At 57.7% G+C, this 14,468-nt stretch overlaps 1 protein-coding gene and 1 long non-coding RNA gene across 17 annotated transcripts; one reads left to right on the top strand and one right to left on the bottom strand.

Moving 5' to 3' along the window:
* Nucleotides 1–590: 590 nt before the first annotated feature.
* GGA3 (golgi associated, gamma adaptin ear containing, ARF binding protein 3) lies at nucleotides 591–14,455 on the bottom strand. Of its 16 annotated transcripts, none has more exons than XR_015147146.1 (17): nucleotides 14,398–14,455; nucleotides 9,186–9,270; nucleotides 8,984–9,059; nucleotides 7,580–7,678; nucleotides 6,874–6,997; nucleotides 6,611–6,714; nucleotides 6,420–6,500; nucleotides 5,936–6,073; nucleotides 5,203–5,284; nucleotides 4,982–5,098; nucleotides 4,478–4,702; nucleotides 4,067–4,137; nucleotides 3,555–3,850; nucleotides 3,154–3,362; nucleotides 2,689–2,793; nucleotides 2,474–2,584; nucleotides 591–2,245 (listed from the first exon to the last, which is right to left on the bottom strand). XR_015147146.1 is itself a non-coding variant. In XM_086356048.1 (17 exons), exons 1-17 carry the CDS (start codon nucleotides 14,435–14,437, stop codon nucleotides 2,135–2,137), a joined length of 2,139 nt encoding a protein of 712 aa, XP_086212174.1. In that variant the 5' UTR covers nucleotides 14,438–14,455; the 3' UTR covers nucleotides 591–2,134. The 16 variants fall into 16 exon arrangements, 2 of the variants coding, with proteins under 2 accessions (XP_086212174.1, XP_086212173.1); XR_015147147.1 differs by having other exon boundaries at nucleotides 2,474–2,604; XR_015147143.1 differs by having other exon boundaries at nucleotides 2,474–2,604; nucleotides 2,689–2,858.
* On the top strand, nucleotides 12,079–12,696 carry LOC147351064 (uncharacterized). Its single transcript, XR_015147170.1, has 2 exons — nucleotides 12,079–12,217; nucleotides 12,326–12,696. It is a non-coding gene; the product is annotated as an uncharacterized LOC147351064 (long non-coding RNA).
* Nucleotides 14,456–14,468: the final 13 nt, after the last annotated feature.

The following is a 14,468-nucleotide window of genomic DNA, read 5'->3' on the forward strand; positions in this document are numbered from 1 at the left end:
ACTGGAAACCTGAGGTAGCCACCTTGGAGAGAAGTTACAGGGAACACAGAGCCCTCCTGCCTGCAGGTCGAAACCTAAACAAGTGTTGAGTGGTTTGCTTGTGCATCTGAAACTTGGCTTCACCTCAGAATCATCTGTTAACTTTCTGGTTATTTTAATTCAGCTTTTTATCTTGTGCTGGAGTACTGCCGGTTAACATTGTTGTGACAGTTTCAGGTGAACAGCGGAGCGACTCAGCCATACACATACACGTGTCCATTCTCCCCCAAACTCCCCTCCCGTCCAGGCTGCCCTGTAACAGTGACATTGAGTAGAGCTCCCTGTGCTATCTATACAGTAGGTTCTTTGTTGGTTATCTCGCTCAAATATAGCAGTGTGTACATGTCCATCCTGAACTCCTTAACTAGCCCTTCCCCTCATCTTTCCCCTTGGCTGGTTATCTTCTTTAAAAAAGGAAACAGTCTAGGAACTTATGTTTTAACAGAAACCTCAGGTGGCACCAGCTTAGCTGCCTGCCTGCGTTTGGAATTCCCAAGTGGCACCTTTCCCCACACTGGGGTGACTGGTATCTGTATTAGAAAGATTCCAAATAGGGCAAAAATGGTTTTATTTAACATGCAGCAAAACAAGGGCAGCAGTTGATATATCCAGTACAGTTTTTTGTCACGAAGTGACCTCAATAGTAACGAGTAACACTCATAAATAACTCTAAAGTCTAAAGCTTATTGTAAAGGTACATTCCGTGTAGTAGTCCCACAGAGCTTCCCAGGGCTGCAGCAGCCCATCTCTGGAGCTCTTGGATTTACTCAAGAAGTAAAATGGATTCACTTTCTTTCGTCTGTCCTAATGAAGCAGTGAAACCTGCTCGCTGATGAGGGGAGGGGAGGGGGCGATGGCCTCTTGATTAAGGAAGCCTGGCAAGAGCAGGGAGGGGTCAGGGCTGCCTCTCCCTGGAGCTGGCTCTGGCTCATCCAGCTGAGTGCAGGTGAGCCATGTGCTCATTCCCCAGCGGCTGGGTCTCACCTGCCTGTCGCCCCGTGAGGCCTGGACTCCCCGGCCTAGCTGTAGCCAGTGGATGGAGCACTGCTGAAGCAATAGGGTCTGGTGACTCGATTCAAGCAAGGCCCCTAATCTCACCACCTCCAGACCCAACATATCGCCGACAGTGCCCCTTGGCAGCTGGGGACTCGGGGTTTCTGGGCAGCAGGTAAGGACATAAGTTTAGTGCAACGCGCCTGATCCTGAGGCTTCCTGTTCCCAACAGCCAGCCACCCCGCAGGCCATCTGGTGGGAGGAGGTGGGCCAAAGCGGGACACAGGGTGCTGTCCTCCCCTTCAGAGGCAGCACAGCGGTTTGTTCCACGCTGAGCAAGAGGTAGTGAGTGAGTGAGATGGCCTATTCCCACGGCAGGAGGCACCCTTTTCCCAGAAAGTGCTGGGTACCTGCTTCCGGAGAAGGCACAACACTGCTCTCTCCCATTTCCTTTTCTGGGTGTAGTTTAGGCTGCCACAAGGCCAAGTTCTACTTCTAGCAGCTTGAGCTCCTCATCCTACCGTGATGTCCATGGGACACAGCCTGCTGCTGCCAGGGCCCAGCACAACTCCTCTGGTGCCCGTTCCAGGGTCGTGCTGCCCACAGAAGGCAGGGGTGGCGATCTGGCAGTACCAGCGCCCTGGGCCCAGGGCCATCTGGGAACCGTGGGCTGTGTCCTCCTCCCAGGAGCCTGCCAAGGGGAAGCCTGGGTAGCAGGGGGACTGAGAACTGGGGATGTGAGGACGTGGTCCTGAAGGAGGGCCCTGAGTCTCTGCATCAGAGGATGCCAGCGCAAGGGGAAAACCCACTCCAGCCTTGGGGCCATGTCCCGGGGCGGCACCTGGGGCCACTCCCCACTCCTGATGTACGTGGCCACTTCAAGTCACACAGGTAGATAAAAAAACAGGTCCTTTTAGGGGCCGAAGGAAGAGAGATCACAGCAGCGGCTCGGCTCCTGGCAGCAGCGGCCCGGGCCCCTGTTCCACGTCAAAGCTCTTAAGCACAGCGGTTAGGACATGAAGGAAGACCAGGCCTGGAGAGCCTCCCCTCTCGGGATAGCCTGCCTGGGCTCCAAAGTGCAGCTGACATGTGTCCTCTGGGGTCATAGGTTCCCCCACTGCTCCACAGGGGGGAACTGGTCCACCTCACCCACCTCGGTGCTCAGCTGCTCCCCCAAGGCGAAGGTCAGCCTGTACCGAAGCCTCGCCTTCTCCTGCAGCAGAGGGGCCGCGTGTCAGACACCCCTTCTCTGATACCCTTGGGGTGCTTTCGTGCAGGGGACATACCCTGCTCCTACCACCCCATCTTCACTCAGCCATTGGGCCAGGGTGGAAAAGGGACGCAGGAGAAGTGGTAACGGTCCAGGCTGGGAGGCGGTGGACGCAGGCGTCTAACCTGGGGCAGCCAGGGCTTTCAGGTGGGGTCCCCAGCTCCAGCTCACCTTCAGTGGGTTGGCCAGCAGCATGACCTGCGTGATGGCTGCAGGTGGCTGGACGGGGCTGAAAGGAGAGAGTTCTGTCCCAGAGGGTGGCTGCAACTTCACTTTCATTGACTAAAGAGAGAGACAGGTTCCTTTGAAGAGATGGCAGGTGCCCTTGAGGGAGAACGGGGTGTGGACACGTGGGTGCAGGAAGAGGCCCCAGGGAGCGGGGATACCTTGGGCACTGCGGCCTGCAGCACGATGCTCTTGATGGGCAAGGGAGCCGTGTTCAGCATGGACACCACCACCACCAGCACGTCAGGCCGTCCTGGAGGACACTCCTTGGCAAAATGGAAGAGGATGCGGAAGCCGTTTTTATCATAGGCTGTCACAGGAAGGGCGCTGCCTGTATGTAAGAACGGGGCAGGTGAGGGTGGGGGGAGAGGTGGGCCTGAGACAAAGCACCGCAGCCAAGCGAGAGGTCACGGTGGCCCCGGGACCAGGAAGCTCCTGAAGGAGCCTGGGAAGAACCTCCCAAGTGCACAGCGGGGACGAGCACAGACTGCGACACGGTACGGAAGGCCGCGTATGGCTCTAAGGGACCCTGGCGAGAAAGCCTGGACCCACCCATCCCTTGCCATGCAGCCCACACCTCTGCAGGCTGGGACCCCCGCCCCTCACCCCGAGCCTCCAACACCTACTAGGTTTGATAGACTCCAGGGGCACGTGGACACTGGCCAGGGAGAGCTCGGGCCCCTTCATGGGGCTGCCCTGGGCCTGGAAGAGAGGGCTGCTGGGCCCCGCGGAGAGGGGGAGGAGAGGCCGAGCAGAGGCGCCACTGGGGAGCAGAGGGGGGGCGGCAGCGCCCAGGAAGCAGCTGGAGGTGGCAGGTTTCACCAGGCCCGAGGTCCTGGGCAGCAGGAAGGAGGACAAGGCGTGTCGAAGGCCAGGCAGAGCTGCTGGCCGCCCCGCACGGGGGCCCCCGGATTAGAGCCAGCTCTCCCTGCATCCCGCTTCTAGATTCCAGCCGACCCACCAGACAGAGGGAACTCCCGCCAACCCCCTGGGGCTGCCTCCCCAGCGCCCCTCTCCCGCTCATTACGCTTTGGCCTCTTCCAGAAGCTGGTCGAGGGCATCCAGCTGGTGCAGGGTGCTGTCGCCCAAAGCGGAACCACGGTGCCCAGGGGCGATGGGCTCAGCCTTTGGGGCCAGAGCTGAGGCCAGGCCAGTGGAGAACAAGAAGGGGCTGGCTGTGGGGGCAGGAACGCCAGCTGGGGCCACCGGGGCCTGGGAACTGCCTATGGGGGCCACTGAAGGCTGGAGGAGAGGCCCGTCTGTGGGGCTACAGGCTCCCGGCCCCGGTTTGGGGCTGAAGAAGTCCAGGTCTGACCGCTCGCTCTGGGGAACAAAAGCAGGAGTGAGGGGGCCCTGCAGGCGTCAGAGGCTGCAGGCTCTCCACCCCCACCCGCCCCCAACGCTGTTCCTGGGGGCTGGGCTGAGCCCCCTGCATGAGCAGCCATCCTGTGGATAGAGTGGGCAAAGCGCTATGTGCGGGACGGTGCCTGGAGCCAGGACGAGGCTGGGAAGTGGAGGCGACACAGCGCCCACCCCTACCTGGAGCAGGGGCCACTGGCTGTTCCCAGCCGCCTTGGTGGGAGGAGCACTGGGCGCCGGGTCGGTGAGGCCTGAGGACAGAGGAAATGGCTGTGGTGGAAGAGGCTCTGGGCTGGGGCGGCCCCAGCCCCACCTCACCTGAGGGAGGGTCACGTGACCACCAGGCCGCCCAAGGGTGGCAGGGCGTCCCCTATAGCTTCCGGAGGGGAACGGACCCTCTTCCGTCTTTATGCTGCGGGGGGCGCCTCCCGGGGAAGGGGGAGCACAGCCAGACAGGATGTCCACCCGAGGACACTGCCCTGGGCCCTACTTCCCACCTTTGCTAAGCACCCGGGGTCCCCCTCTGGGCATCCCCAGCACCTCTCCTCACTGAGGCCCCGGAAGCCCCGAGCAGCCCCCTCCAATACGCACCCAAGCAGAGCAGCTCCTCGTCCAGCAGGCTGAGGGCGTTGCTCGTGCTGCTGGGCCCTGGGGGGGCCTCGGGCTGGCCGGCCGAGTGGCTGCGCCCAGGGCCCGAGGCCTGGGGAGGCGGGGGGAGGACAGGGATGCCTGAGCCGGCGGGGGCAGGGGCCAGCGCTGGGGGCGGGCCGCTCGGCGCCTCCACCTCGGCAAGGTCGATGAGAGTGCCTTGGTTTCCTGGATGGAAACGGAAGGGGACAGGAATCACTGGGGGTCCCTCCCGGGCTGTGCGGGGGGAGAGGGACCCTGAGCACAGCCTCTGACTGCCTCCCAGAGCACCTGTCCGGGCAGCAGTGAAGAACTGGGGGAGGCAGTGGGTGGGGGAGACCCTGTGTGACCTCCCGGGAGGCGCTTAGCGGGGCTCAGGGTCCCCTCAGGCCTGTGGGCTGACATGGGGTCACCCTGCAGCGGGGCCCCAGGCTGCTCCAGAGGGAGCAGGAAACCAGAACACTTTACCTTCCGAGTCGGGAATGGCTGAGGTCACCACCTCACCGTTGACGACCTGCCCTTCAACGACTGTCTTGTAAGAGTTGATGACCCGGGAGAGGTTGTCACTGGCCTGTAAGATGTCCCCTAGTACCAGAAAGAAACCTGTCACTCCCAGCCTGACAATGCCCCCACCACACACATCCAAATCCCCGGGTCACCCCCTCAACCACCCTTCCCAGTCCGCTCACCTAAACTACTGTCATTGTCCTCGGTCTCGCTGGCGAGTTTGAATAACGTCCGCCTCTTGTTCTCACACCGATCAAACAGCTCCTAATAGAGACCCAGGCAGGAAAACTCAAGCTGCCAGATCACCCAACCCACCATCCATGCCACCAAGTTCCGGCTCCCTTGGTACATGGGTTAGGTGGTACCACACTTAACCCAGATCACCTAACCCAGCATCCACTCAGAGTCCCGGCTCCCCTGGCACCGTGGTCAGCTCTAGGAGATCACCCAACCCAGCGCCCACACCAGAGTCCAGGCTCCCCTAGTATCAGGTCAGCTCCTGGCAGAGTCAGGCTCTGCACACACATCTTCCTGCTGCCAGCCTCGGCCACTCTGCGTCACAAGACACCTGCTCAGGTGGAGAGGCCGCCAGGACAGCAGGTCCCTTCCCACTCCCAGCCTGGTACATGCCTCAGAATTCATAGTCTGTATGTGACCGAGGACGGAGGCGCACATCAGGGAACCAGGGTGGGCCTTTCTCTGCCCAAGCATCCCCAGGCAGAATGTGAGGTGGTGAGCAGGGGCACGCCCGAGGCGGGTCTGCAGAGTCACACAGACGGAGGGTGCGTGGAGTGAATCAGCCACAGCTCACGGGCGCTCGGGGGCACCACCGCTCTCGGCCTGGCTGCTGGCGGAGAAGGACTGCCAGGTGTGCAGCAGCATCTTGGGGCAGAGACGCCCTCTCCTGGGGCCTACCTTCATGAGCTCCTTGTCTGCCTCTGCAGAGCCCTCCCTGTTGTAGTGACGCAGCATCTCACCGAGCAGCTTCACGCTGTTATCGACCTCCTCTAAGGTGTGCAGACGCTCGGTCACCTTCTGGACCCGCGCCTCATCCTGCACCAGAGAGGACCAAGGAGCGAGAGCTCAGCTGGACTTGGCCCACTGCCCCCCAAACCCCGCCAGGGAGGGTGCACACCTGCCCCGGGAACATGCAGGCCAAGGCCCGCCCCACGGAAGCTCCTTTCAACACGTGATTCTTGGGACCACTGGCCTCAGACTCAACCGACAGCTCTTCTTTCAAAGCAGCAGCCCGCCTGCCCCCAAGCCTGGCCCCACAGCTCCCGCTCCTCTCTCCTATCCGCCCCCTGCTCCCACGTGCGGGTGAGCCCTGGGGACAGGGGAAGGGACCGCTGCTCTGGGGCCACGGGCTCCTCCTCCCCAGGGCTCAGGACCCACCCACCTCCTTCACCATGGACTTGATGAGCTTGTTGGCCTCCTGCAGGTCGTCCGGGTTTTTGCTTTTCAACAGCCTGGCTAAAAGCTGGAAGAGGAGGGCATTAGAGGCGGAGGGACGGCAGCACCCCCTGGGAACACACAGGAGCCGAGTGCACCCCAGCGCTGAGCGAGCCCATGCCCCATCGAGGACTTTACCTTGGATTTCTCCTCGTCATCAAAAACGGGGTTTTTGGGACGAGGTGGTGGAGACGGGATCAGCGTCCTGTCCACAGAGATCAGCGGGTCGGAATGCACGATGCCTGAAAGGGGACGGAGCAGCAGTCGCACAGGCTGGGCCACCCTGGCACCCTTTCCCACACAGCAAGGGGGTGCCCCCGGGACCAGGCCTGCAGGCCGCACACACCTCAGCCCCTCAAAGCTCAGCCCGGTGCCCCCTGCTTGGGCAGACACCCGCGTACCCTGTCTCTTCAACATGTGGTAGGCATCCTTGATCTTTGATTCTTCCGGCAAGGCCAACGTCCAGCTATAAAGCAGCTCAATAACCTTGGTCTTCACTTTCTCAGACACCCTGTCCCCCAGGTACTAAGGAGCAAAGGAAATGGGAAAGCTGAGTGCATGTGGCCTGGAGGAGAGACAGTGGGGAGGCTGTGCTCACAGCAATGAAACGGCTGCTAACTGGCTACAATCCCCAAGCCGCCTCCAGACCGTGGGTGTGAGCCAGCACGGGGGAGGGGAGCGGCATCCATGGGGCACAGACTCCGCTCAGGCAGGGGGCCGGAAGCTCGTCACTGTGTTCACGCACAACAGGCCAGACACACAACTGCACTTTCTCCCGAAGGAGTGAACGAGAATGCCTTCGCTGTGAAGAAGTGTCCCCTCTGCCGTAAGCAGGTGCCCGGAGCTGAAGCGACACTACTCTGTGGCCGTGGTCAAGAGACGAGGGCAGCCACGTGAGAGCAGTCAGCGGGCACAGTGAGGCCGGGAGGGCAGCAGAGACGTCCCTGTGTGCACGTCTACCCTCAGCACAGCATCCTCTGAGCACAGGACCCGGGAACCCCAGCCCTGTGGAGACGCTGGTTCGCGTGGTGAAAGCCGGTAAGGCGGGAGGCGGGAGGGGGAGGAACACAGAAGAAGTTCTGAGAAATGAAACTGCTACCGACTGACCTTCGGAGAGACGACCTTGATCAACTCATTCAAAAAGCGGAACTTCCCCACTTCGTTATGGAACCTCCTCCCGCAGTTCTTCATGCAGGCTTCCAGCACCTGGAGCACAGAGGCCAGGCGCTCAGGCCAGGACCTGGCACTTGGCCAGCAACACTCGCCCGAGGAAGCACCTAACCAGGAGAGGCGGCCCTGGGGACATCAGGGCGGTGGGGTTACTCACAGAGAGTCCCTCCAGGTGCAAACCCCTCTGGGGAAGCTCAGCAGAAACTAAAGTAAAAAACCCTGAAGCCCAGATAACAAGACAGTGAGACGGTCAGCCCTGGAGGGGACCTGCCTGCAAATCCTGCCCTCGGGCTTCACAGGTAAGAAGATGGAGGCAGAGACCACATGCTCCTCTGATTCAGGGCTCTTTCCACAAGCTGATCAACATGTTGGGCAGGCCGGAGAGGATGTTTCAATTCTGTTTCTCCATCTTAGATGGACATGCTATTTTCCCGCCCTGAGCCCCATCGATCTTCCCTCTGGGGCCTCAAGTTCTCAGGTGCTGCTGTGGGGCCTGGCACCTGAGTTTATGCCAAGGAGTGCACCACCCAAGTGCTGCCCCCTGCCCCGGCTTCCATCTTTGTAAATCAGGGATTTTCAACCGCACTACTACGGACATTCTGGGCCAGGTACTTGTTCTGGGAGCCTGTCCTGGGCACTACAGAATGCTCAGCAGCAGCCCAGGCTCCACCCACGTGGATGCCAGTAGCACCCCCCGACCTGTGACCACCAACAGTGTCTCCAGACACTGTCCTGGGTGCCCGGGGGACAGAGCCGCCCCCACTGGAGAACCTTCACTCTGCGGAGGACACAGCACAGGCATGTGCATAGGCTAAGCGCCTTTCCCCAACACCTCCCTCCCGCCCTTCCAGCAGCTAAAGGGAGTCAGGAGAGAACCCAGGCATCCTGGCTCAGGGGAAAGCCCGGAGGCGCCCCAGCACCGCACTCGGCTCTGCGTCCTGAATCCCCCAAGTCTGAATAAACACTAAGATCTGCCCAATGGGGTGATGCCTTCACTAGCAATCCACATCATTTTTAGCTACAGAACAAATTACACTTGGCCAGCTCTTACCTGGCAAGACAGCTCTGTCAGCCTCTCTGAGCCCCACCCCAGGGCCCACGGCCACCATCCCTGTGCCCTGGCCTCTCTGCTTCTCCCATCAGACCTCGTGTCCACACTCGGTCATCCATGATGCTTGGGCCTGGCACAGGGGCACATGCGTCTGTGGAGCAACTGACTGTGCAGGTCCAGGTAAGTCTAGTTTGTATCCAGGATGCTCAGCTGGCAGAGGGCGTGAGCCCTGACCCCCTCAGAGACGCCAGCGGACTCGTGAAAATCCATCACCAGCACGAAAAACCTACCGTCAGGGCCTGGACTGCCTCCCATTCCTGTGGAGACTGGATCTTATGGGCCAGCAGTCGGACGGCGATCTGTGGCCTGGAGACCAGCAAAATCACACTTTCAGGATGCTGGCCCTCGGCCGCATGGCCAGCCCTCCTTTGCCAGTTTCTCACTTCCCCAGTCAACCATCCCTCACCTGCCCCCTAACAGTTTGAGACTCACCCTTCAAGCTCCTTGTTGATCTGATCACAAAAGCCAATTATGTATTCCCAGTCCTCCTGGCGGTTAGAAGGATTGGTGGCTTTATCTGGGGAGAGAAGACGACGAGTTGTTACAGAGAGCAAGGAGGACGCTGTGGAAGGTTTCCCTCACATTTTTAAGGCACTGATGTGATGATTTCTTCTCTAATGGAGAAGACTCAACAGTTCAGTCAGACAGCAACTCAAATACAAATACTCAAAAAAACACTTTTTTTGGTTGTGCCACATGGCTTCTAGGATCTTAGTTCCCTGACCAGGGATTGAACCTGGGCCCTAAGCAGTGACAGAGCTGAGTCTTAACCCCTGGACCACTACGGAATTCCGTACAAATATCACTTTCTGTCCAGTATTCTGAAAGTTACAAACAAAAGAGAAAACAAATCTGAAGCTTCTCATTTTAAGGTAAGTTAACGACGTTTACTGAGCCCTCTAAGCACAAATCGTGCTGTCTGTCCCTGGGGTCACAGAAACAGAACCTAAGCTTGAGTAAGCAGCATCCCTGAGTTTAAATGGTCTTCCACGATCAAGGACAAAGACAAGCACTGAAGAGGGTCTCCCAGGGTTTAAACTCCAAGAGGTAATGCCCAGTCTCCTAGCACTTGGCATGTGTCCTCTATTCTCCGTCATGCCCAGATCCTGTGCTTAGAGAGGACGGCCCCAGCTGACGGTGGTTAAATGCGTTCCCATCTCTGATTCAGATCTTGGAGTCAGCCTCTTCCAGAAAGCACTCTCAAGCTGTTTGCTAAATTTAGGGCTTCAGGTTCAGAAGACGAACGGAAGACTGAAGGCGGGTATCCTTTTTTAAGTCCAGGCTCCTCCAGCAGATTTCCGCCAGGGCCAAAAGTAGAGTGAAAGCCTTGAAAAAGCCGTTCCCAACAAGGGGTGATGTTAGAGATTCCTGAATTCTGATTGCTCGTGACTGTTTCTTCACTTCCCTTTTCCTAATGTTAAAAATCACTAGCTCCACGCTCGAATCCTAACAGGGACTCCTAGCCAGCCGCATACCCCGCCCCACAACAAGCATCACAAGGCAGCAGGCGCCACCCAGCGGCAGAGGGGAGACCTGCAGCGTCCCGCGCTGTGCGTGCGGGGCAGCGTTTCCACCCAGCGGCAGAGGGGAGACCTGCAGCGTCCCGCGCGGTGCGTGCGGGGCAGCATTTCTGCTCTGGAGGCCAGAAAATTCTGGTGGTTTAGGATCATATTTGGGGGAAAAGAGAGATGTCAGTTCTCAGTCTTGAAAAGAGAATTAGCAGGCCCTTGGAAATGTCATGCTTGGAGGGAAGGGAGATTAATTCTATCAAGAGGGGCTATTTGTTGCCACAGGGACCTACTAGCTGTCACCCTCCAGAGAAGCCCTGAGTCTCCCCCCACCAGGTGCCTAAAATTTTCTCAGGTGTCAGCGTGGCTTTGTTACTAATCCCTAGCATTTGAGATGCTTGGAGTTCTCATATGACATTAAGAGGGTGTGGGATACAAAAATAAGTTGGTTTGAGGAGCATACTTGCCCCTGTCACTACAATCATTTTGGAGCAGTCACACGCCTTCCACTGTTTGCCACTGGAAAAGATGTCACAGACACAGGGGACATGCGCACAGCCCCTCCCCTCCCCACACACGGACACAAAGCCACGGGCGTTCAGCAAAAACGTGCCCTGCCCAGGGCTGCCACGACTCCATTTCTGCTTCCAGGAACGCTCCCACCTACTTCTCATTTTCATTTGACAGCTCGAGAATCCCACTTCCTGTCCCCCAATAGACTTTTCCACCGCAAACCTGCAGGGAGCTCTTGGCCTACACATGAACACACAGCCCCGGTTTCAGCCACGATTCGCCCCACTTCTGAGGATCTCCCCCCACTCTCCAGCCAGCTGAGACGGCAGACCCCAGTCACCCACAGGAACTGCAAGAACCTCTGGAGATAACTTGGGGTGACTCAGGCGCCCCGCCTGCCCACCGCCTCCCGACAGATGCACACACCCACCACCCACTCAACGTTCTCCTTCACCTGCAACGGAGGTGACGCCAGGGCCTCCCCTGTGGATCCTGCCTTCCAGAACCGCCCCTGTGGCCTCCAGGTTTCTATTTTGGGGTCTCTGTTGACAGCCTTGTGCTAGTCCGTGTCTCTGCCTCTATACATCCTGCTCTCATTTTCAACTAGCCATGACTGTTGTGGGACCTCTGGTCCAGGAGGGAGGGGAACGGCAATGGCCACCCCGCCCCAACACGGCTCAAACAGTCCAGTGACAAGTTCCACGGAGCAAGGATAAGGATGCAGGGGAAGTCAAGCGGCAAACTTTAGTGCGAAGGTCTTGAATCAAGGGAGACTTAGTCAACCACCAAGTCTTTTGTTAAACAGCCACAGAAAACTAAGCAGACAAGTTAGGCCCTGGAGGAACTACAGGAAAAGTACAAGATTCGGATGCTACCCTGAGGAGGTTAGGCAACACACGAGAAACAACCGGAGCAAAACAAGACAGAGCGTAATTATAAGTGCTCATTTGGTGCAGAAACGAGTCTAAAAACACTCATCGTTCCTCCTCCCTGACTTCCCTATTTCTATAAATGGTGCCACCATTCCAAAGCTCCCTTTGCCCCAACCCCAGGCACCCAGGTCTGAAGGCTCCTTCTTCCCTCTCCTCATCCGTTTTCACTAGTCAGTCCTGATCTCTTCCTTCTCCATGTCTTTACTTTGTTTCTTCCCCTCGAGGCTTGTAGGGTCTTAGCTCCTTTATCAGGATTGAGCCCTGGCCCTCGGCAGTGAAAGCGCAGAGTCCTAACCACTGACCTGCCAGGGAATTCACCTCAATGTCTTTTTGTGTGCTGTGCTCACTCAGTCGTGTCTGACTCTTTGCAACCCCATGGACTGTAGCCCACCGGGCTCCTTTGTCCATGGAATTTTCCAGGCAAGAATACTGGAATTGGTTGCCATCTTGTACTCCAAGAGATCTTTCTGACCCAGGGATCAAACCAGAGTCTCTTACCTCTCCTACAATGGTAGGCAGATTTTTTTTTTACCACTGAGCCATCTGGGAAACCCCAGTGTCTTTTTAAAATTGTTTTCTTACTCCTGCCCTGACCTCCTGATTTCTCACTTGCTTCCAGAACTTCTGCTCCAATCCATCCTATGCAGAACACCTATAGGAACCTTCCCAGAACACTGACTTAACAGGCACAGTATGAATGGGAACCTCTTAACTGGAGACACAGACTTCTTCGGGTGGAAGTAGAGCCGGTCCAGAGTTTGGCTCTTCCCAGCTTTCTCTCCCACATTCCCACAGGAACGCCCTGCTTGAATCAAACGTATGTTACTGCATGCCCCAAATACGGCCTGCTCCCTCCACACCACTGTCTGCTGTTTCCTTAGCCTATTTTCCCATTCTTTAAGGCCTAGCTCAAGTGCCATCTCCCCACTGGGAGAACCATCTCCCATTTCACTTATCCCCAATTTCCCCAAATAAACTGTCTGTATTTCAGCATTTATGGTTCCTGCTTTTTCACTTAAAAATGCTTTATCCACTCCAGCACCAGTACTGAAGGCAGACTTTGAACTTAGTTTTCGTTAACACCTCACACAGCAGGTACTCATCAAGCACTGATTAACTGCAGTAATGACAGGACTTTAGAGAAGGCTGGAGTCATTAAGAGATGGTTTGTGGGGAAGGAGATGCTGGTATGGCTTTCAAAGCATGTAAAGGAGAACAAGGCTCTCAGGAAAGGAGAGGAACGTGTGTTGCTGGCACAAGAACACCCAGCTGAAGAAGGTGAAGCAAGGAAGAATACCAGGAAGTCACAGCGAGGCAGAGGGGGCAGCAGTGCAGTGACCTGAGCAGAGGGTTCTGGGAGCAGAACTGGGGGAGAGGCGGGGAGACCTGAGACCTGCCCAAAACGTCAGTCTAAGTAACAGGAAAGGGCCAAAGGCCAGTCTGAGCTCTAGTCTCTACAGACACCCTCCCTCTCCCCCCAAAACAGGTCTAAACTCTAAACCTCGCCTATTAGACTCAGCTGAGGTCATTTATATCCAGCTGGGTGGCTCTGGGCAAGTGACCTGACTAGGGCCAAGGTGTCCTCCTTTGTGACACTGTGACACTAGTGCCTCCTTTGCTAGGATTCTCGGTAAATGAGTGTCTTTGGAGCACTCTGAGCTCCTGGGAGAACAGCTCCATACACACAGAAGGCTGTGACCTGCCCGCAACTGCAGACCTTGCAAATGTAACCTGCGTTCAACCACCTGAACAGGGTTTCTTATCAAGGGGAATCAGGCAATTGGAGGAAACGGGCATCACCCCTCAAGAGGCTGCAGGCTCCAGTAAATAACTGACAATGCACGAGGCAGCGTCTAGGCTCCAGCCTGTCTTATCACCCTGCCCAATTTGTCTTCACTTAAACAGGCCTCCAGGAGCCTCCTCTAGCCCATACTTAGTAAACTCAACGTACTAACCCTTCGGCCAAATGCAACCTGCTATGGTTAACCTGCATTTCCTCAATAGCAATATAAATGAGCAATCATAGCAATAGGCCGCTAGAACTACAGTATCAGGCTGCGTCTCTCAGCTTTGCTGAGTAGTTTACCAACGAATGACTCGTTAAGACATGCGGAGGGACGGGTGGGGAGAAGGGTCCCCCAACAGAGCTTTCATCATGTTTCGGTTACTGCAGGGAAAAGTACTCTTTTTTACCCCTCTCTGGATTATTTTCACCTCAAACATTCAGCCTGCGCGAAGCAGTCACTTCTCCTGGAATACACGGTCAAAATTCTGAAGCTATGTGGGTATGCTCAGCACCACCCACCGCTCCCGGAGTTTCAGCCCCAGTTCGGAGCTTTCCCCTGGGTCGGAAGAGCGCAGGGGTCCCGGAGTCACGGCCTTGCGCGGCCCCACCACAGCTTCCCCAAAACGCCGATGCATGTCATCCCGAAGCACTTGGCTGTCGCTTTCGCGGAGCCCGCGGGGCCCGAGCTCACGGCGCAGCGCGCAGGAGCGAGAGGAGGCGCCGCGGCTCAGAGAGCACGGGCCGGGCCGCCCAGCTGAGGAACGGGCGCGATCCCGGGGCGCTCGCGGCGCGTGCGAGGCTTGGCGCGGGCTAGCGGGCGGCGCCACCGCAGGGCCGGGGGAGGGGGTCGAGGGCTGGGGAGAGGGGCGGCTCGAGCGCGAACAGACTCGGCCGTGGATACTCACTCAGCCAGGACTCCAGACTCTCCCCTTCCGCCTCCGCCATATTGCAGCCGCCCGGGCCGGCCCAGAGGCCT

The sequence above is a fragment of the Bos grunniens genome, chromosome 19 (genome assembly GCF_055505025.1).
Source record: "Bos grunniens cultivar Pamir isolate PY7600 chromosome 19, Bosgru_T2T1.0, whole genome shotgun sequence".
NCBI lineage: Eukaryota > Metazoa > Chordata > Mammalia > Artiodactyla > Bovidae > Bos > Bos grunniens.

Excerpts from the sequence above, each read along its gene's own strand:
- GGA3 (XM_086356047.1), bottom strand. The coding sequence starts at position 14,437 with ATGGCGGAGGCGGAAGGGGAGAGTCTGGAGTCCTGGCTGA. Across the intron at positions 9,060-9,185 it reads ATCAACAAGGAGCTTGAAGG|GCCACAGATCGCCGTCCGAC; the intron begins GTGAGTCTCAAA and ends GCTGGTCTCCAG. Across the intron at positions 6,715-6,873 it reads CCACATGTTGAAGAGACAGG|GCATCGTGCATTCCGACCCG; the intron begins GTACGCGGGTGT and ends GTCCCCTTTCAG.